Below are 23,135 nucleotides of genomic sequence, written 5' to 3'. Positions count from 1 at the left end.
GCCTTTACCATGCAAACTGGGAGTTTGAGTCGAAACCGGCCCTTTGCAATGCAGCACCTCTGGGAGCTCGCGACCCCCCCCCCACCTCCACTCCAAAAACCTCCCACCGAAGAAGAAGAGGGACCTGGTAAGCCTAACGTACAAGGTAGTCTTTTCCCTATCTCTTTTTTCCATGAAAGAACAAAAAAGATAAGGAACAAAGCGGTGATAAACGCAAGTCCAACTGAGAAACTGATCAAGGAGCTGAAAGCAGAAAATTGTAACCTGTTGTCCAGGTTGTCGGGCCTTCAAAATTCTGGTAAAAGAGTAGCAGATGAAACAAGTATGTATTACAAAGGAAAATGTTTAAAATAAATATGCACTGACTCGATTAGAGACCTCATACAGCACTCAATAGTCTTTCCCACTTTTTTGGAAATTATGCAACATATATTTTAAAGGATTACCAGAAAGTTTATTAATGGGAAAAGAACAGAATGAACAGAGAAGAACATACTAAGGAACATGAAATCTGGAGTGCGGGGAGCTTGGCCAAATAAAAGAAATAGATTATTTCTTCAGAAGAGTTCAATACATTATAACTATGGTGAATGCTGTATATTTATACAGAATGAAACTATCAGCAAAAGTATAACTTCCCTAATGGTTGTGTGTGTGTTTTTCAGGTTGCATGTAGATCTCATTTTTGGCAGTTCAGGTTCTCATGATCATTGCTAAAAGATATGTCAGCCCCATTTGCAGCCACAGTTTAAGGCTCACCAGTTGTTTAACCAGGATTCTTAACCAGGGTTTCAAGGTAGTTAAGAATCCTGTTTAGTGGAGGTAAACCTGGTTAGCCTTAACCATGGTGCATTTTGGTGCTGACATATCCCTTAACCAAAGTTAAGAAGAGACTGGTTTATTATGTTAGTGTCAGCCAAGGGGGAGTGGATTCTGTAGGCTGGGAACATGAGACTTTTCAAAGCCCAAATGGCCACTGTATCAGTAGTCTCAGTCTAAAAATGTGGGGTAGTTGGGGAGGAAGCCTTTCCCTTTCTATAGATACGTCTAATAGTTCAACTAGACAATCTGCACCACAGCCTCTGTCTTGTAAGAGATTGTGTCAACTGAAATCACATAATGAATATGCAATCTGCATAAGTTTTAAGATGGATAATAAGACAGTTCCCCCTGCAATCCTCTCAATTTGTACCCATTTTTCTCCCTTTAGAACATGAACAAATGATAAAGTTACTATTCCAAACATATTTAAGAACAATTTATTCAACCTCTGAATGCATATGAATAATAATGTTTAGTATTTTAGGACAGCTTATGTAACAATGACCTGAAGTAGGAATTTGGAATCATGTGAAGATTGCTGACAATATTATTTTTTACCATTTCTACAAAGTGCTTTCCCCCCTTGTTTCTATCAGAAGAGCTTCGTTGTTTGCTGGCTGAAAATGAACTGCGGATTGAAGCCATTCAAGCAACATGGGAATATCGGCTAGAAGAAGCCCGGAAAGAATGGGAACAGCAGTATGCTGCAGTAACTCAGGTACTAACCTCTGGATGCTGAATGGCCAGCTCCACCAGGCCTTCTTTGGGGTTTTCCCAGGGACATTTGAATGGCCATTGCTGCAGCAAAGTAGAGGATATTTGGTCTGGCCCAGCAAGGCAATTCTCATGTTCTTCAAATGACATATATCAATACAACTACATGCCTTTTCCAGATCCAGCTAACGTACTCTTGCAGCAGCTTAATTTCTCATTGAGTTAAATAGATGGAGCAGCTCCGTGCAAGAAAGGAATGCTTGTGTAGAACTCCTTCTCCTATTGACGTGAATGAGAGCTTGCTTATTTCATCTATGTAAAATCTTATCTCGTACTGGTTACCTGCCCAAGATTCTTCCATTTAAAATAAAAGTGGCTTTGCCATGGACTCATTAACTCTTTGGTTGTTTTTCCAATGCCTCTTGTCTCAAAAAAAAAAAAAAAAAAAGCACTCTTAGACTAAAGGAGGGTGGGGATTTTAAGCAGCCTCTCAATTTTTAATTGGTCCCAGTAGCTTGGATGGTGGCAGGCAAATAAAAAAACCATAAAACCTAGTTTGCAGAAGAAGGGAAGAAGAGGAAGGTGTCAAGAAAGTCCTTCTGACTTGCCCTTTCTTATCTCATCCTTATGTTACATACCCACAGTTACAAACTTGGGTAGCCACTGAATGGCTCTGTCCTAAATCTATCCTCTGATTTAAAAATCTGGCTAGCTTTTAGTGAAAATCCCAGCAATATTCAAATGTGACAACAGGTGAAAGCTTCTTTTCTAGAACCTCTGGACAAGAAGCAAAAGTCATATCTTAGCTAAATTTTTGGCTCAGCTTTGTACTGAAAGAGGTTTAATGAATTCTTCTGCAGGAGGGACGGATGATGGAAACGTTTCCTTATCTTGTGAACATCAATGAAGACCCTCAGCTTTCAGGCGTTTTGAAATACGTCATTCAAGATGGTTTGTTTTGTTTGAGTGCTGCATAGATATTGCTCATGTAGGCATCACAGTTTGTTATATGATCGTGCATAATAATAATCATCAGTATGCATAAAAGTAGTGCGTAATAATAATCACCATGTGGTCCTTTCAGTGTAATACACAGGGCAAATTCCCATTCTGAGTAATGGGTTGGATTTTGAATTCTGAACAACAGTCTGTGGGTTGGATTCTCAGCAACACCCAGCACTTGTGGAAGCAGATCTTTCCCACCTTCCCCTTATTTCAGCCACTCCCTTTGGATACCAAAAAAGCAATATGGTGGGGTGGGAACCCACACAACATGGGCAATTGCAGTGAGGAAGATGAAGAGGATGCTTCTTCTGCCATCATCAGTTTGTAGGATCCAACTCAAATGTTTTCAGGAAGCAGGGGAAACAACAAAGGTGCAACAGGTGTGTAATTATATGAATGTTGTATTGGTCTTGGAGGAGAGAGCTTGTTTTCCATTATAGCAAAGTTTCTCCAAAAGGAATTCTTTTTGTTTTGGTTGAGAGTTTAGGAAGTGGCTGATCTTTTATTCAGAAACAACAAAAGCCATTTTTGCAAGAAAATTCAGATAAATCTTTGTTGGCTTTCCTGAGTCTGCCAAGTGAGTGAAAAACTAACATTGACCAGTGTGTACATTCTCTTGAAACATGGTTCTCTTCCACTCTGAATCTGAAGGGGAGCAATCCAGGCACTTTTATGAGTCACCTGTGAAAATGACCCAAGGATGGCTTAAACACCTTCAAGTCAAAGTGCACATTTTATTAAAATGATTTCCCTCAGATCAGTTCATCACTAGCAACCCAACGTTGACCTTTTCTTGGCATTTAATGGAAAAAGTAACTGTTTCTTATTTCAAGTGTAAAAAATTATTCTGATGCATGGGTATGGCACTCTGGGAGAGAGGGGTGTCCAGTGGAATTAGAGTTTTTGATGAAGAAGGTATGCAGCATTAAATAGCTTTGTAAAGCCTTTTTTTGCCACCAAGTCACAACCGACTTATGGTGACCCTCAATAAGAACATGAGAAAAGTCATGCTGGATCAGACCAAGGCCCATCGAGTCCAGCAGTCTGTTCACACAGTGACCAACCTGTAGAGTTTTCAAGGCAAGAGACATTCAGAGATGGTTTGCCATTGCCTGACTCTGCATAGTGACCCTGGACCTCCTTGGCAGTCTTCCATCCAAATACTAGCCAGGGCTGACCCTCATAAGCTTCTAAGACCTGATGACATGGGGCTAGCCTGGACCATCCAGGTCAGGGCTTGTAAAGCCTACCAGTGTAGAAAGCTCCTTGCTAGTTTAGTGTTGGAAACTACTTTTCATAAGATTTCCCCCCTGATCCTAAATAAGTAGACTTGGCACATCTCATTACTGCAAACAGTGTACGGCTGTCTACTTCTAGTGGATCGGCTGGGTTACAGGCTGCAGTAAATTGGGGTCAGCATAAACGGTTATAGAAGGCATAGAGATCCAAGAACAACATTGGTGGTGGCCAAGTATCTCTCCACCATATTTTCCTTAAAGAAATAAAGGCTCCCTTTTTACTGCACAAGACCTTTGGGTCAAGGGAGCTTGAAAGAAGGAAAGGAAAGGTTCTAGAAGGCAAATGACAGCATTTATTAGAAAGATTGAAAACTATGTTTATTAGCTATGTTTGCAGTCTTCCAAGTTTAAAATTGAAACTTTTTCTTTCAGGTTTTTCTGATATTGGTCAGTCAGCCTCAAATGCAATAACCCTCAGAGGTTTGGGGTAAGTGCTCACACTTTTGTACACTTTGCTTCCCTGCATGGGTTATGAGGTAACTTGAAAAAAAACTTGGAAGCCCACAGGAGCGGGGGAGTGTCCTGAGAGAGCATCAGCAGTAACCTAATGCTGCTGGAGTAGCTATGCTCTGTATTGCCAGCTTGGTATCTGAGCGGCTATGAGGGGCATTGCCTACCAAACAAAAAGAGATTTCTGGATTCAGACATCATGAGAAACCATAGTTAGTATCAGCTACTGTTAATGAGTGAGGTACAAACCATGGTTTAGAATCCAAGTTTGTTGGGCAGCCAACATTTGGCTATCACAATGATCAGGCCACAGTGTATAAACCACAGTTTATCATTATGTCTGAATGCAGTGTTATAAGTCTTGGTTATTTCCTTAAACTGCTTTGGGGGAAAAATTGAATGCTGGAAAAAGAGTTATGCCACAAGATTGTATTCGCCGCAAGATGGTGTTTTCCACAATCATTGTCTGTGTCTTACTGTGGCTTTGTGTTCACTGAAAAATACCCCAGGCGTATTTTTGTGTTCGATTTGCATTGTTTTCACCCTATTTGTCTTGCATTATCGGTTGTTTTCATACAGTCACCAGGGCAGCAGCTGTCTTTGCAAGGTGAGCATGCAGAGAATTTAGATCCAGTCTGCTCACCATCATGGCTTTTCATGTGTCCTGGCACCAGGCTGTTTGTTGGTTCATCTAGCACTGTACCATGAACTCCAACCTGCAGTTGCTCTGCGAATTCTTAAGCAGAGGTCTTTCTTCAACTGGAGAGGCCAGAGACTAAGCATCAGACCTTCTGCTTACAAAAGATGTTTTCCACCCTGAACTCTGGCCTTTCACTGTCAGTTTCTCCTCCTTATGAGCCTTAAGCCATGTGCAGTATTATTTCTCCTTCCCTTTAGTTTACTAGAATTGAAACAGTATTCACTATAAGTGAGAAGCCGTACTTTTTTAAAAAATCAAAGCTTTGTTACGGCTTTGAATGGCTTGCTTTGCTCTCTTTCAGCATTTTGGATAAGCATGCAACAATCACAAACACTGGTGGAAAAATTACTATAAAGCCTCAAGATAATTGTAAAGTAATAGTTAATGGTGTGCCCATTGTTGTGAAAACGAAACTGCAGCATCTGGTGAGTTCTTTTTCACAATTTACTGCAGGACTCTCAATGTATAGCCACAGATTACAGTTTTATGCTGCTAACAGTAAGCCACGTCCAAGCCAAACGGTACTGTTTTCATCCTTTGGAGTGTTAAAAACAGATCAGGCTCTGGGATTTTTAACTTCTCTTGTAGTCTCACAGCAGTTGTAAAGGCTGGGGGTGGGCTGGGTGGGTGGGTAGAATACTCTGTATCTTTAAAGTAACTCCTGACTTTAGAATATATTGATGAAGCTTGTGAGCCACTAAGCCAAATAGTTCTTCTGCCATATATTATGGCCTGCCAGGAGCTTGGCAGCCCCCTTGTTTTTGCAGACCAAGAGGTTTATCAACCCTCTCGTGGACTGCCAGGCATGCACAGTGAGCTGTAGTCTGATTGGAAAGTTGTACATTGTGTAGGCCAGGTGTAATGCAAACCTGGGAGAGAACATTTTTGGGTCCTTCAGTTACCATGAAAGTATAAGAGAAAAGCATCTGAAATGTTTAGCCAGTTTATTTCTTATCCCCTCCATGTTGCATTGTCTGTTCTTTGTGTAATCCAGTTTTATTGTGCCGTTTACTTGTGTGTTATTCTGGTCCTTATTGCATTGCTTTATCATTCTGTAATCTGCCTCAAGTAACAATGAGAAAGACAGATGATAAACAAAGTAACAACAATTATTATTATTACAATAATGCCAGCGTTTAGATCCACTGTCGATTCTTGTGTTTTAATGTATGCAGCACTTAACAACCTATCTTTACATTTCTACTTCACAGTTTGTTCTTTGCATTTGTATTTATTTATTGCCTCATTTTTCTGTATAAAAACATCCAAGGCAGCTCACACTGTTTAATACAAATCAATTAAAAATACATGCAGCTATAAAACCCACAGAGCAATACTAAAAACTAGTAGCAGAAAATGTTAATAAATAGCAGTCAGTAGTATAGTGTTGAATAGTACATATCTAAAAGATTTACAGTTCTATTCTGTTCTCGCTTTAGATGCTGGGGCACACAATAATATTTCAGAGAAAATACTTAGCATGTATATAGCACTTATAGAGGGCTTAATGCATAATTATTGCCGTAAAATAGGCCAGTATTTATTGTCTCCATATTGCCAATAATAAATTGGCAGGAATAAGATTCAAAACAGAACTTCCTAGTGCACAGTTCAACCTAGGTTTGTCAGATCCCTCTTCACCACCGGAGGGAGGTTTTTGGGGCAGAGCCTGAGGTGGGCGGGGTTTGGGGAGGGGAGGGACTTCAATGCCATAGAGTCCAATTGCCAAAGTGGCCCTTTTCTCCAGGTGAACTGATCTCTATCGGCTGGAGGTCAATTGTAATAGCAGCAGATCACCAGCCACCACCTGGAGGTTGGCAACCCTAGTTCAACCTCTTAGGCCCTATGCTACAATTCAACTGCTCCTGTCAGATTGTGAATCTAGAATGCTTCACAAACAGGTATGCAATAGAAAACTTCAACAAGTATTTTGCGCTTAATCCCTCAGGACCGTATAATTTTGGGGTCAAATAACGCATATCTGTACATTGGCCCACCCGCAGATCGAACCAGTGAGGACCTATGCAGATATGATTATGACTTTGTTCAGTCAGAACTGGCAGCGGCAAAAGGCTTCAGCGTAGATAAACTTGGTAAGTGACACACCCGTGGTTGCTGCAACAGTGCCATGTGGGAATAGGCCAGTGTTTTGCCATCCTTCACATCAACTGCATGGTGCGTCCATATTTGGGCTGCATTATAATAGCAAACAAGGAAAAGGGTGTGCTGGTGTTCAAGGTCAGGGCTGTGTCTTACTGGAACCCAGGTGTCCATAATATTGTAGAGATTCTGCCACTTGGGCTTTTACCTCTGTCTTCAAGAGTCACTTGTTCACTTTGCAGATACTGCTAACCTACTGGATTCCTCCAGCCACTTCCTCCCACGCTAGTCAAATTCTGATTGCCTCTGCCCATCTCTTGGTCCTGTCCCTTTTCCTTTAGTCATCACCATTTCAAATTAAAGTTTCCATATTGTTAAATATCTCCACAGTAACTATTATTGCACACTCATTCTTGCTTCCAGCAGACCTCTTTGTCTCCTTTTCCTACTGCTCTCTCTCTCTCTCTGCCATATTGTTCCTACACCTGGCCTGTAACATTATTAAAATGGTAAATTATGAACATGTATGCAACTGGAAATGCCAAATAGTGCTTTGCATGATGACAAAAGCAAGAAAAAACAGCCTTGCAGTCTGAGGCTGGACAATGGAGAGACACCTCATAGGGGAAGGGGCGAGAATGGAACGAACAAAGCTAACAAGGGATAACTGTGAGGAAAAAAACAGATGTGTTCTTACGTGTACTCCTGTGTTTTTGGCAGTGTTGATGTTTTCATTCCATCCTTCCTCCAAGGATCCCGGTATGTTTTTTTCTCTCCCCTCCCCATTTTATCCTCATGGGTACTTTGTGAAGTAAATTAGGCTGAGACAGAATGGCTTTCACAGTGAATTTAATGGCTGTGGGGATTTGAACCTGGGTCTAGACCCTAGCAAGTGTACAGCTCTATCCACTATACCACACTACATTACTTTAAGATTTCCAAGATATGCATTATTTTACCCAAAAATTTATATAATAAAGGATCAGGTTTTGTTCCTACTGCCTTGGGTTATATATTTGGGGGGCTTATTTGTTTAAGCCCTTCCCAAAAAAAGCGGGGGAGAATCAGAGAGCACCAGCAGCAAATTACTCATATAAGATGTTATCTTCGTGGTGAGTTTTTCCTTAAAAGATACCCAACTCATCCCTCCGCTGCTAATCAGGTTCCCCCTGTTTTAACCCCACTGCTCATATGTCAGTCTTGACTTCTCACTTGATCCCTGTGTTTAGCTTTGCAGGCCATAACCATGTCAGTTTTGTGCTTTGTACAACTCCTGCCACACAGCTGGTGTTGCACAAATGGTTTCTTATCTGGTGCAGAACATTTGATTATCCAGATGCCTGAATATACACGAGACTCCTGTTTATTTTTGCTGCAACCTACTAACCGGGGATTGAGGGTGGGATACAAGTCCAAACAAACATAGTATCTCTCTGGAATGATACAGATACTTGCAAAGCCTTGGATTTGGGAAATGCTCGCTGCCGTGGGACAATTAGAAAAACACCGCATTCATTTCAATAACCCTTTTATTTCCCTTGTAACCATGATGGATCCCTTTATGCAAAACTGATGATAGACCACTTTTTCCAAAGGGGCTGGGAGCAAGAAGGATGGCAAACCAGATCCCAGTGTCCTTGCTGTGTTCCATGACTATATTAAATTAATGCCTTTGATTGCTGAAGCAAACCAAATGAGTGTGGAACTGAGGAAGGTAAGTTTGTATACGTGTGTCCCATGTAAGGTGGTATTTAATGAGACATGCCAAGATTATTAGTTCTATGAACCAGAGCCCCTCTCATAGATCTATGTGAAACAGAATGTTCTACATCTTTCAGAAAAGACCCTGTTCTTCCAGTAGTGCTGAAGGTGAAATTTACAAGTAACATGCTGAGAATTTTAACATGAATGCCTCTTGCAGGGAGAGAAAAAAGATTCTAGACTATATAACATATCAAGACATGCTGAATGATCAAGGAGAAATAAAATCTTGGAATGAGATAAAGAAGACAAGGAAAATTGGATGGCTGATGTATAACCAGATGATTATGAAAATATGACAAGACTGCTACCAACAGGGGACTATAAAGAAGAATACTGAGTTTGAAAATGTAATTAGCAAAGAATCTGACCACATTTTGGGAAAGATATATAAACTACTACTTAAATATGAAACAGAGCAAGAGCAAGTCAAGTCATGCATGATGAAATGGATGGAAAACTTTAAAAAGGAGATTACTATGCAACAATGGAAAAGACTGTGGACTAAGTCAATTAAATTTACAGCCAGCAACAATCTATGCGAGAACTGGTATAAGCAATTCTTTAGATGGTATATTACTCCAATGGACATTAAAAAGATGGATGAATCTTATGATGGACGTTGCTGGAAATGTAAAGATAAAGATGGAACTTATTTTCATATGTGGTGGTCATGCAAAAAGGTCAAGAAGTTTTGGATACAAATACATAAAGAAATGCAGAAAATATTCAAAATCAAATTTCCTTTGAGTCCAGAAACTATGTTGTTAGGGATGGAACCAGAGAATCTGCAAAGTAACCATAAAGAACAATTTGGATACTTGACAACAGCGGCCAGATTAGTATTGGCAGCTCTTTGGAAACAAGAGGACATTCCTGATTTGGAAAAGTGGCAACAGAAAATGGAAGAATTTGCGGTGATGGCCAGATTAACCAACATGATGAAAGAAAAGCCGATGGAAGAAACACGGAAGAAATGGCAATGTTATTTTGAATATGCTAAATGGAAAGAATAGAATAAAATTTCATAAATAGCGATAATATAGATAATGATTAGGTTATATAGATACAGGATTTATTAAGTATATTGTATAACACAGAAATAATCTTATAAGAGATATTAGATGTAAGAAGAAATCTATTCCCTGAAGGAATAGAATCTATGTGATTGTAAATGTATGTATGTGTTTTTTTTTCTCTTGTTAAAAAATTAATAAAATGTCTTGGGGGTAGGGGAAATGAATGCCTCTTGCCATAGAAAGGGATTAATGTAAAAGGCTGTCTACTTGAAAGCAAAACTGAACAACCAGATACATGGTGCACAAATCATAAGAACTCTTTGGTATCTCATGGTATATTTCTGAAGTTTCCACTTAAGGTTCTTGTAGGTTATCCGGGCTGTGTAACCGTGGTCTTGGAATTTTCTTTCCTGACGTTTCGCCAGCAACTGTGGCAGGCATCTTCAGAGTAGTAACACTGAAGGACAGTGTCTCTCAGTGTCAAGGGTGTAGAAAGAGTAATATATAGTCAGAAAGGGGTTGGGTTTGAGCTGAGTATTGTCCTGCAAAAGTATTGTCCTGTAAGTATCAAGATAATGTGCTAATGAGGGTATGGTATGTTAATATGGAACCATTGTATCCTGAAGTGATTTGTTAATGTGTGTAATCCAAAACTAATCTGTATGGCTATTGTTGAATGTTGTCTTTGTCTGGAGGTGTTTCAGGGCAGGAAGCCAAGCCTTATTCATTCTTAAACTCTCCTCTTTTCTGTTAAAGTTGTGCTGATGTTTGTGAATTTCAATGGCTTCTCTGTGCAATCTGACAAAATAGTTGGTAGAATTGTCCAGTCTTTCAGTGTCTTGGAATAAGACCCTGTGTCCTGTTTGTGTCAGGACACAGGGTCTTATTCCAAGACACTGAAAGACTGGACAATTCTACCAACTATTTTGTCAGATTGCACAGAGAAGCCATTGAAATTCACAAACATCAGCACAACTTTAACAGAAAAGAGGAGAGTTTAAGAATGAATAAGGCTTGGCTTCCTGCCCTGAAACACCTCCAGACAAAGACAACATTCAACAATAGCCATACAGATTAGTTTTGGATTACACACATTAACAAATCACTTCAGGATACAATGGTTCCATATTAACATACCATACCCTCATTAGCACATTATCTTGATACTTACAGGACAATACTTTTGCAGGACAATACTCAGCTCAAACCCAACCCCTTTCTGACTATATATTACTCTTTCTACACCCTTGACACTGAGAGACACTGTCCTTCAGTGTTACTACTCTGAAGATGCCTGCCACAGTTGCTGGCGAAACGTCAGGAAAGAAAATTCCAAGACCACGGTTACACAGCCCGGATAACCTACAAGAACCAATGAACTCTGACCGTGAAAGCCTTCGACAATATTTCCACTTAAGATTTGAGCTAGTATGATCAGCAGCTTATAACCAGTGAATGAAAGTTATTGACTAAATGTAGTGACTATTGTCTTACTGCGCATGCTATTCCTTTCTTATATTGGACAATATGAATGTGCACTATTTCACATGGTGCAATGCTATCCCTGGAAAGGTTTAACCATTCTGGAATTCTAAACTGGGGGCTAATCTGCTTCAGCAAAGCCATTTTGAGGACCTTTTTTTAACAGGACCTAAAGTTGGAACTGAAGGTGAAAAACCTGGCATCTTCTGACTCCAGAGGCTATGACTTACAAAAGGAGATCATCGTTAAAGTGACACACAATATTACTAATCAGGTAAAAAGTCCCAGCCATTGGTATTATTATTTTGTATTCAGGAGGACTGTTATGCAAACTTCACAGACTATTTCCGTTCACACCAACATATCCATCCCCCACCCATCTTAGTCTTCCCTTCTGTAGTCTTGTGATTTGCTCCAGTTTTGAAAGGGGGTGTTTAGATTAATTCTTACTCCTCAAACTAGCCTTATTTTCCTAGTATTATTTGTGCAAGACATATTGCAACAGCCAGCTAAGAATTTTGGAGTTCAGTTTGGTTTTTAAAATATTTAAACTTGCGCTGAAAGTGACTCAACTGTATTTCTCTAGGTATGGATTTGGACAAAATCTAAGTTCATCAATAGGAAGTTTTTGATGGAAGAACTTTATCAGCGCTTTTTAGATGGAGAAGATGTGCAGGTTGACAGTGAGAGTGATCCGTTCTGGGATCCCGTGGAAGTAATTCATTTAGGGTCTGCTCACATTTGGCTCCAGTCACTTGCTTACTGCATGAAGCTTGAAGAACAAATAGAACTCCTTAATTCCGAAGGGAAGGAGGAAGCCATCTTACTTATCAATATAATTCCATGTTCTCCAAATGGCAGGTGAGCATTTCTGTTATCATGACTATCAAGGAACCAGCCTTGAGCGCAGGAAAGGCTGCCAGGCTGGAGATAGTGCATGTCTTTAAAAGCTTTGAGACTTCAAAAAGATGCAGCAGCTGAAGCCCCCGCCAGTCACTTTGTTCATCATCCTTTCCTTCTATGGTGTAGTGGTATTTCATTCCCCACTCCTCCACACGAGCAGCGGACTGTAATCTGGTGAACCGGGTTGGTTTCCCCACTCCTACACATTAAACCTGCTGGGTGTCCTTGGGCTAGTCACAGCTCTCTGAACTCTCTCAGCCCCATCTACCTCACAGGGGGCCTGTTGTGGGGAGAGGAAGGGAAGGAGATTATAGGCTGGTTTGATTCTCCTTAAAAAAATGTAGAGAAAGTTGACATAAAAACCAACTACTACTACTACTACTACTCTTCTCCTCCTCTTCTTCTCCTTCTCCTCCTTCTCCTTCTCTTTCTCCTTCTCCTCCTCCTCCTCCATCACCACCACCACCACATGAGGACAAGCAGAAGACAGGGTGGCTGCATCTTTGTCACTGCATCAGTGGTTTTTTTTTTTAATATTGGCAGGTTCTCTGTCTTAAGACCTAGCAACCCAAATACCTCTGAAGATCATGCATAAAAAATCCAAACACAACAGCATCTGAACTTAGGTGTGAATCTGCACTATCAACAAATGGGTTTGATGCATAGGCTGCAAGCCTCCTTGCTTTGTTGTTGTAATTCCACTATCATCATTAATCATTATTCATGTCTTTTTTATTTCAATAGAGCTTTTGGAGAGGATGACATGGTTATCGACCCTTTGGAAATGCTGGGGAAAAGGATAGACTTCCAAATCCACATTTTACAATGCCTTGGAGTTAAATGGATTAAAGAAGTAGCACAAAGAGGGATTCAAATTGGGTACAGTTGTTCTACACTAAAATATTTCAATTGGTCTTTGAAGTGAAGAACAGTTTCACAAATGTTCTGCTTTTGCCTGAATGACAATAATTTTCCACATTATTTTGGGTATCTGAATTTTCTCAGCGGAAAAGGAAAATCTTTAACAATTGACAGTAAAGGTTCTTACATAATGCCTCTGCCTGGCAGTCTTGAAAGAGAACATTTTGTGGACATCTGATCTGACATCTCCCCCTTTCCACTTGTGACTTGAGTGTATGCTGACCAATTTACTATTCTCGCTCAGGAGTCTAATGGCTTTATGTGTGTGTGTAAAGTGCCGTCAAGTCACAGCCGACTTATGGCGACCCCTTTTTGGGGTTTTCATGGCAAGAGACTAGCAGAGGTGGTTTGCCAGTGCCGTCCTCTGCACAGCAACCCTGGTATTCCTTGGTGGTCTCCCATCCAAATACTAACCAGGGCTGACTCTGCTTAGCTTCTGAGATCTGACGAGATCAGGCTATCCAGGTCAGGGCTTTGGCTTTATACATGAATCTAATGTCTTTATATGCAGCAGTCATTGTGTTCTCTTCCACAGTGAAGCCACCAGTTGTTTCAGGACCACCCTGTGCTTTGTCCTGAACACCTTGTTTTGCAGAAAACGTGAGATTCACAGAAGTGCCAGTGAAAACGAATGGGAACTTTGGCAAGAGCACACCCATTCAAAACACAGGGTGGTCCTGTAACAACTGGTGGCTTTGCTGTGGAAGAGAACATAATAACTGCTATGTATAAAGACATTAGATTGATGTATAAAGTCACTGGCCACAATTAACAGTTCTCCTAACAAGCTGTATTATTAGGAGAACTGTTAATTGTGCCCAGTGACTGTAATACATTTGACTATAAGTTAGTACTGCTGGGACTGGGTCTTGCTTCCAAATAAACAGGTTTAGGCCTGGCTTGTAAATCTGTTTGAGTAATACCTATATTTTCAGAGATGGTGGCACATTTGCTGAAAAACTGAGTACCAAACCAAACCAAAATTCAGCACCCAAAAGAATGAGGAAAGCATTGTTCGAAATTTGAGTGTTCTTATCATCTATCTCCCGCCAGTTGCCATGAGGGACCTAGGCCCCAGGTAAGTTACTCAGGAGAAATAAGCAATGAAAACCCTGACTACTGGACTTCTCTGACACGCAATTAGGCAGTAAATTATAGGAATGGTACCTCTACTAGGCAACAGGAGTGTGTAAAGCCTCCGGCATAGTATACACATATAAAGGAGTTCTGCCCAGAAATCAGGGCTGGCTTTCAGGAAAGGATAGACTATTTATGTGATTTATAAGCGCTTGCACATGCTCAGCACTGGGACTGCTAGCTTCAATCCGGTTGAAAGACACTGGTTTCTTTGTCCTTAGTTGAAGGCAAGCAGAGTGAACAGCTTATGCCTTAGAGATGAAGGGTGAGGGAGAGAAGGGCGGATGATATCATCAGCCTGGCTGCTGCTGACTGAAGGTTAGCCAGCTGTGCAATCACTTTGTGTGTTGCCTTCGAAAACAGCAGCAGGGGCTCTGGAATGGATGGAATCAAGGGATTCTTTTAATTTCGTCTCTATTTCAAACTCCCCAGCAAATGCGAAGGAATGAAAAGCATAGGGTAAAGAGAGGGGGGCTTCATTTTTTTAAAAAATAAAGCCAAATGTTCTTTCAGGCCTACTTCACCTCCATATCTTGCTCCCCAAACCCCCAGTTTGCCACTTCAGATTCCAAGCTGTCTCTCCTTTCTTCCATAAAATCCTTTAACTGCAACTTGTTTCCCCTCAAGCCCCATACAGAAATACAAATATGTTTCTCCGAAGCCCTATCCCCCCCTATCCCCCCAATCTAGGGTTGCCAACCTCCAAGTACTAGCTGGAGATCTCCTGCTCTTACGACTGATCTCCAGCCGACAGAGATCAGTTCAACTGGAGAAAATGGCCACTTTGGCCATTGGACTCGATGGCATTGAAATCCCTCCCCTCCCCAAACCCTGCCCTCCTCAGGCTCTGCCCCAAAAACCTCCCGCCAGTGGAGAAGAGGGACCTGGCAACCCTCTCCTCAATCTGCCAAATATCCATGTCACCTGTTCTGCCCCCCTCCCCCAAATCCCCTGATCATGCCAGCCCCATTCCCTCTTTCTACACTCCTTTCTCCTCCTTTGCAAGATCAACTTCTGACCCCATCCCTTCCTGCTGCCTTCCAGGGCCTGCATTTAGCCCTCAGTTAGTATCTATAAGCAGCTGGAAATCACACCTACTAAAATAGTCCTTTGTAATCTCAGATGTTGCTCTTGGTTACTTAATGGTGAAGGAAGTACGCTTGTCCATCCCTAAGACACCCTTCTCTGTATGCACGTTTCCAGAAAAGAGTCCTGAAGGCATATGGTAAGAAGAGCTGTGCCTACCCTTTTCTAAACAACAGTTTATTGTACAGGAATGTTTTCGGTTTTATATTAAGCACGCCCTGACCTGAATAGCCCAGGCTAGCCTGATCTTGTCAGATCTCAGAAACTAAGTGGCAAATAGTTGGATGGGAGACCTCCAAGGAATACCAGGGTTGTGATGTGGAGGCCGGCACACCACTTCCAAATGTCTCTTGCCTTGAAAACCTCGGCAGGGGTCGCCATAAGTCAGATGTGACTTTGATGGCAGAATAAAAAATAAAGCAGCTCATTTTTAGAGATCCTTTTTCTAATATGTACATAGGAATTAATAGTCATGAATTTAAGGGTTTTCTGCCACTAAGTTACTATGGAAAATTGATTTCTCCTCCATCTCTGTTAAGGTGAGACGGGTACAAAGAGGGTTTAGATGGGGAAAGGTGCATGTGGAACTGGTGGGAGAGGAGATTGAAGTGGACCTTTTGAGCATTTATTCTGGCAGGCAGCAATTGCCCCTGGGAAGGAAATCTAACCCTGAAACGTTGCTATAGTTTCATGGTTGGTATACTCTGTACTTTGAAGCAGTTCATCCTTGGACTGAATCCGACTTTTTAATTGGGTTATTGTTTCTTTGGCACTTTCAGATACAAAGTTTACGATCTCCCATGCTCATTCTACACAAAACCTGCCTGGAAAAATGTGAACCCAAAGCTAGAAGAATTAGTCCAGTTTTCAGCCCTGAATACATCCCACGAATTTTTGAATTACTTGCAGAAAAATGCTTTGATTGTTGACTTGTGGGGGCTTCAAGGTATTGTTTTGTTCTTTTGATTTTGACAAACAATGTGAGGTTTGAAACTGCAAATATTATACAAAATTATTCACATATGGGAGATACAGCATGAGCATAGAAATCTGCCTTATACTGAGTCATGCCATGGGTCTCTCTATCCCAGTATTGCCTTCTCTAACTCAAGCAGTGAAATCCTTTTAACTGAACACGCTAGGGGTTGAACCTGGAGATGCTCCATATTCTGAATAAGAATTGCTAAGCAAGTATCCAGAATCTTACACTGCTATAATTTCTGATACAAAGGCCCACATGTATTAGATTTTATAATCACTTTGAACAAGGGTTCAAACTACAGTGGACCCTAGAGGTCTGACAGAGGTATGTCTGACCAAATGCTTCCTGCATGCCAGCGTAATATCTCTTAAACTCCCCTAATTCTCTCTTCTGACCCCACATAGGAGAAACAAACATCTGTTTTGCTTTGATAGCTAATGTAATGTTCCTTTTTTCAAAAGAAAGTCCCCTTGGGATACAAAGGAAAATTTATTCCAACTGGTATGGAAACACAGAAATTGTACTTTAAAATGTCTGTTCCATTAAAACCAAAACAAACAAGATTAGTTGTTGTTTAATTGCCATTTGTTTTCATTTTGAAACAAATGGAAACGAACGAGGATTTTAATGTTTGTTTTGAAATGATGTGGCGCATCCCTAATTCTGACCCGGGACAGAAACCTACCGCCACACAATGGTGCTGGGTTCCCTCAAGGCTGTGCTCCGTCTCCTGAATTCTGTCTCTGTTGTCACATCCTGTGGCTTGTGTAGAAGGATGTTGCCATCTTTACCCAAAGAAAGGGAGCGATTCCCTTATCAACTGAGGCTGGCTCAATAGCCTGTCTGGTGTGTCAGCCGTATCATTTCAGCAAGCTTTGTGATGTTACAAGAAGGCCATAGAGACGGTCAACATCGCCTGGCTATTACAGTATGGCTTGGGCCCTTTAAGCATCTTGCACAACTGGGGTACTCTAATGATTTTATAATGTAGCTAATTTTAATGTCAAATGTAAGTAACTGCTTGCTTGAATGTAAATATCCATAGCCCTTTCTTATACTAAAATATTTAGACACAGAACAAGTTTTTTGAACTTTAGTTGTACCACCCTAGTTATTCTGTGTGGGAGTATTATCATCTACAAGGTTTTGAGGTGATATTTAAAACAGTTGTGGCTTGGTGACACTACTAGGCATTTAGTCCCAGTTCCTGGTCTGCCATATGAGAGCTATCGCCCGTCTAGCACATCTGCTACTCCCAGGCAATATTGGGATCTACTCCCATTGTCCTGTTTTTCTAGAATACTATGCAACTGCAGTATGTAAGAAACAGGTACCAGTAGATACTGAAGCAGCAGAATAAGGTGAGGGGGAAATATAAGCTGTGATCTTAACTTTGCCATGTGTTCCCCACGCTTCAGAAGGGTGTGCAGAACTGGACTCCTCCCAACAAGACATGGCTGTCACCCCCAAAGGCTCTGTGATCATCGATAATCCCAGAGCCGAGATTCTGAACCATGCCGGTCTGGTGAGTATATTGTTAGCATTCATGCATACACATGGTTCACCTAAGCAATGAATTCGTTTCATTTTGCTTGTATGAATGTTATCTTTTAACACTTTGGGTGCTTTTTAATACAGAAGTATAGTCCACCCCACCCTGACCTGGATAGCCCAGGCTAGCCTGATCTTGTCAGATCTCAGACGCTAAGCAGGGTTGACCCTGGCAGGTATTTGGATGTGAGACTGCCAAGGAATACCAGGGTTGTGACCCAAAGGCAGGCAATTGCAAACCACCTCTGAATGTCTCTTGCCTTGAAAGCCCCACCAGGGGTCACCATAAGTCAGATGTGACTTGATGGCAAGAAAAATAGCCCACCTACTCAGCAATATATGCTTGAATGTTCTAGAATTTGATCAGTCCTTTTCCTCAGAAACAACTGTCAAGCAGTGGTCCACTTACTAGGATTGCTCTGTCTTCTGGCCATTTACATGATCCTCCCTAATTAAGCCTTTATTTAAGGGGGTCTGTAAGCTATTCTCATTCTTGCTCAGAAAAGGGGAATAGGAAGTCTGTATCCTGGACATTCCAAGTATAAGAAGCACTAAGCTGGATCCATAACCTGCAGCAAGAACATAGCCAATTACTGTGAATGAATCTACGCCTCAGGATGCAGGTCCGATTCTGTGCTGCTTCACTGGATTTGAGCCCTGGGGCATTAGAAAACATTCCCTATAGCTACCAGAGAAGATCCCCTCAGTCTTGGTAGAAGCAGAGGATTGGCCCCTGTGTCCATGTGCCTAGCTTCAGCTGCTTCCCCTGTAGCGTGTCAAAAAAGGAGGTAAGGTTCTCCAAGACTGGAGATGCAATCTCCAGAAGAAGAGTTGGTTTTTATATGCCAACTTTCTCTACCATTTAAGGAAGAATCAAACTGGCTTACAATCACCTTCCCTTCCCCTCCCCACAATAGACACCCTGTGAGGTGGGTGAGGCTGAGAGAGCTCTAAGAGCTTTGACTAGCCCAAGGTCATTCAGCTGGCTTCATGTGTAGGAGTGGGGAAACAAATCCAGTTCACCAGATTAGTATCCGCTGCTCACGTGGAGGAGTGGGGAATCAAACCCAGTTCTCCAGATCAGAGTCCACTGCTCTTAACCACCACACCATGCTGGCTTCCCAGAACTGGTTCAGGGAAGGATGTTCACCAGCAAATACCATGTCAGTTTCCTCAACTGAAGCCAGCTGTTTGTGGGGAAAACTGTACGGCAGGAGCAGCCCATACCTACTCTACAATACCCTGCATGATAATACCTGCTCCCTGCTCGCAGATTGGTCTGAGTGTTTCTGGGAAGGCCTTGATTTTTCCTCTGCTGCCACAGCTGCAACAGCAGCACATGCCCTTTGGCATGTTTAGCATGGAAATCAGGCATAGGGCAAGAGTCTGCTTGTTTGCTCCAGCGTGGTAGATTTACATATGGAAGGCTGCCTTTGTTGGGACAGAAAATAACTTGTTTGTGTGCTATCTGGAAAACCTAAATGTAGAAAGATGGGTATATATGTTTAAAACAAATAACAAAAAACAGCAAGAACTTTTCAACTAGACCCTTCTTAGAAACAGGTCCCAGATCTTATTCCCAGATGGCAAGGTGTTCAAGGAGGAGGGAGCAAAGATCAGAAAAATGAACAAGACCCACAGAGTAGCAACAGGTTATAGAGAAAGAACCCAACAAATACAAATGCATACAAAAATAAAGTTTATGAAGTAGGAATATGCTGAAGCGTGAAAATGGTTAACAACAAAATCTTAAACTGAATATGTAACGAAAGGATTAACGTGAATAAACTTAAGAGCTGTGAAGATAAAGCAGGTGGCAGAATGAATGGGGGGGGGGGGTTGAGAAAAGAGAAACAGAATTATTCCAGTAGCGGCACATCGGGTTTAATTTGCTGTGACACTTAAAGGGAAAACAGATATTGGTCATGAGCGAAAGTGCACACGTTTTAACTAGCTATACGCAACCAAGTTCTGTAAGTGTATAGCATGCTTCTTCCTTCCAGAACCGGCAATGGAGAAAACTTGGTAGTCTTGTAAGGCTCACTAAATCACTGCCTTGATTTGGATATTGCTATAGTAATCCCATCAGTATGTCGCTTATTGCCCAATGTCGCAAATACAGAAAGGGTCACTACTGTGTAACACTTCTATTCCCACATCAAGGATTGCTGCCTGAGGCCCAAAGCAGACACAATGCTGGTGAACAGATTTTCTCAGGTTTCAAACGGGAGACAGCAGCGCTGAGGATTCAGATCAGAGCTGTGGATTCAGCACCCTCCCCCATTGTTTTGCTGAACAACTTAGTCTGGAAGAGGGGGGGGGAGATTTGCACCTCTTTTTACCTGTTTTTCCTCATTCTAGGGATAATAATGGCACAGGGCTTTAGAAGCAGTTTTGATCTGCAAAGCCACACGGGGGGGGGGGGGGCTCTTCACCTTTACTGCAGCCGCAATCTGAATCACAGCCCTCTATAACTTCCCTTTCACATACACACCCAGTCCATTAATTCTCAGCTTGTTTGGTCTTGTGCCTACTCTCCCACTATTTCACATTGCTTAAGGCTCCGCGTATCTGCTGTACATACTCTGCAATAGCCTATTGCCTATATACCCTGCAATAGCATTCATTTCTGAAACGAGGAGTGCTAATAATCTGCTTATTTTTGGATGGGAGACCAAGGAAGTCCAGGGTCACGACACAGAGGCAGGCAAAGGATTATGTGCCACCTCAGTTGAGGTTATGGCCAAATGTGCTATGAGTGAACCAAATCAAAATTCAAATATATATATGAGCTGCTGCATATGGACGTTACTGGTAATAAGTTATTATTTTTTTAGAACACAGATAACCGTTTTGCTGAACTTTATCAAAAGCTTCTAAAGCTCGAGCAAGAGACTGAACTACTCAGAGATATCAACAGAGCTCTAAGGGAAGACAATGTATTTCTGAAGGAAAGATTGACAGAATGCGCAACAGAAACCCAAAGTTAGTACATGGCACATTAAAACACTAGTTTTCTCCTTTAACTATGTTATACTTTAACTATGTGGGTTACTGCATTACGTATTCCCAGCGATGTATCAAGAGTTTGAAAATGTTATAAAAAACATCGCTTTAAAAGGGTTTTTGGATACCACAGCTAAAAAAATGGTTGGAAGGCGTCTTCACAGCTAAAGGGGCCAAACAAAGTGCGAACAGTATTTTTTATAACATTTTCAAACTCTTAATACATCGGTGGGAATACATAGAAAGTGCGAAGAGTATTTTTTATGTTTTCAAACTCTTAATACATCGCTGGGAATACATAATGCGGTAACCCCCGTACCACCTTAAAGGTATTCTTCCTATTTCAATATGCTGTTGGGAGTTTGGGCTGCCAGGTAGGATTTTCACATTTGATTATTGTAATAGCCACACTCAAAGATCATTTTGCTTTTGTATAAGAAGGCTCAGCCCTCAGTGTCTGAAACAAAAAGTATAAAGACTTAAAATCAGGATGGGGGACAACATGAAAAAGCCTCCTTCCACAAACTCGGTGGCTTTCAACAAGGGTTTGGGGTGGGGAAGTGCGTTGAGAAGTGGTTTTGTTTATGCTTGGGGAACATGGTAAATTTAAGCTCACCACAAATCCTGCAACCCCTGTGTCATTCAAAGACAACCGTTTTAACTGACCACTAGGTATTACATTTAAAGAGGTTTTAGTAGATGCTATCTTGATTTATGAATCCCAATTTTGTCAGTTTTAGAACTATCCTCATTTAATGCATTTACCTTCCATATGGCACTCTCCCCCCTTCCCACCCAGCCCTTCATTTAGGCTAAAAAGACAAATGCGTTTATATTTTAATACACTAAACTTGGATCTCCCATAGTACATATGTTTTCTCTATTAATGTAGCTATTCATACTAATTCCTGCATCTTTTTGTTCTAGGCAAGACATTAAAATCACCCATAAAAAAGCAAGCTACTAAGACAACTCCGTCTGCATCAAAAGATTCTCGTGCAGTATGCAATTCTCGGATAAGCTGTGATGCTGAATTTGCGAAAGCGCTCAAAGCCTTCTATCAGAATATGAATGTAATCAGAGGACAGTTCTTAAAACTGAAGCACTACAGACCCCCTGTATGTAATTTCAGAGAATTTGAAAAAGAAATGTTGATTCTATCTTTGGTTAGAAGTAATTGGCCTGGTGTGAATCTGAAGATACTGGGTTGGATCCAGGCTCCATTTATGGAATGGAATTTTCCTGCTTCTGCCCTATTGCTGCAGTCTACTGCCACCCCCCCAAAAAAAACCTGTCTTTGGGGTTTGGTGGGAGCACTGAGCACAATGTGAGTGCCTACAATGGGCCCACAATGGAGTTAGGGAGTTGGTGAAGGCTGCTCCCTCAGGTGACGGGAAGCAAGCACTAGATCTATCATGCTAATTTTAACCTGTTAAGACACATTGGATTGGACCCTACACCTTTGCGCCACATGCGCTTCTCTGCAGGTGCTGCAGAGTGCATTGATGCTTTTCTGTGAACTACCTGCAATGAACCAGAGAAATATTTCTTCATAGTATTTTCTGACCTCTTTCATGCATCACACTCTCTCTCTCCAGCTCTACAAATGATTATGAATGGTTAGGTTTCAGGATGGTCGCAGTAACTGTAGAATGGTATATTCTGTATGAATGTAAATGAGCTCTACTACTATAGTTCGTGTTTCAGATGTGCTCCTCCTCTCTAAACAATTATTCCCTGATATTTTCATACTAGGGCTACAATTTCATTTCTACAACACACATTTACCACAGAAATCACACTGTTTATTTTATTTCTAGGAAGAAGATAATGTACAGCTGCTGCGACAGTTTGTTGAGAGACAATCACACATGCTAAAGGATTTTGGAGACCAACTTGAGTCAAGTATAAGTAAACTGAAAAATGATGTTGCTTTAATAATTAAAAAGAAACGAGAGAGACTAGCTAACAGCAAGCAATGAAGTTGTATTAGCAACTGTGCTGTACCAAATAAAACTGTGCTTCATTGTAAGATTTCAACAAGATGATATACTTATTTCAAACTAAGGCTGTGATTAACTGCCTCCGCTGCATTAACAGGAAAGAATATACATGCACTGCTGTGTATTGGCCATTAACCACTGCAGAAGCCAAATCCATGCTAAAATTATTCCTGCTGTCATTTATAGCACATAGGA

The 23,135-nt window shown here is 41.3% G+C and overlaps 1 protein-coding gene across 1 annotated transcript in view; it reads left to right on the top strand.

Annotated features, from left to right (window-relative positions):
- The window catches only part of LOC130480724 (kinesin-like protein KIF28), a 42,580-nt gene extending 19,600 nt beyond the window's left edge, over positions 1–22,980 (top strand). Inside the window, exons 10-24 of the mRNA XM_056853348.1 lie at positions 180–298; positions 1,419–1,540; positions 2,397–2,487; positions 4,212–4,266; positions 5,291–5,414; positions 6,938–7,082; positions 8,685–8,803; positions 11,518–11,625; positions 11,938–12,212; positions 12,999–13,133; positions 16,178–16,344; positions 17,799–17,905; positions 20,769–20,916; positions 21,859–22,055; positions 22,758–22,980. Of these exons, the coding sequence (XP_056709326.1) occupies positions 180–298; positions 1,419–1,540; positions 2,397–2,487; positions 4,212–4,266; positions 5,291–5,414; positions 6,938–7,082; positions 8,685–8,803; positions 11,518–11,625; positions 11,938–12,212; positions 12,999–13,133; positions 16,178–16,344; positions 17,799–17,905; positions 20,769–20,916; positions 21,859–22,055; positions 22,758–22,919 (2,074 nt within the window). The 3' untranslated portion in view covers positions 22,920–22,980. The remainder of the gene's footprint in view (positions 1–179; positions 299–1,418; positions 1,541–2,396; positions 2,488–4,211; positions 4,267–5,290; positions 5,415–6,937; positions 7,083–8,684; positions 8,804–11,517; positions 11,626–11,937; positions 12,213–12,998; positions 13,134–16,177; positions 16,345–17,798; positions 17,906–20,768; positions 20,917–21,858; positions 22,056–22,757) is intronic.
- The last annotated feature ends 155 nt before the right edge of the window (positions 22,981–23,135 follow it).

This window comes from Euleptes europaea, chromosome 7, assembly GCF_029931775.1.
Source record: "Euleptes europaea isolate rEulEur1 chromosome 7, rEulEur1.hap1, whole genome shotgun sequence".
NCBI classification, from domain to species: Eukaryota; Metazoa; Chordata; class Lepidosauria; order Squamata; family Sphaerodactylidae; genus Euleptes; species Euleptes europaea.
This window is presented reverse-complemented; position numbering and strand designations above follow the sequence as displayed.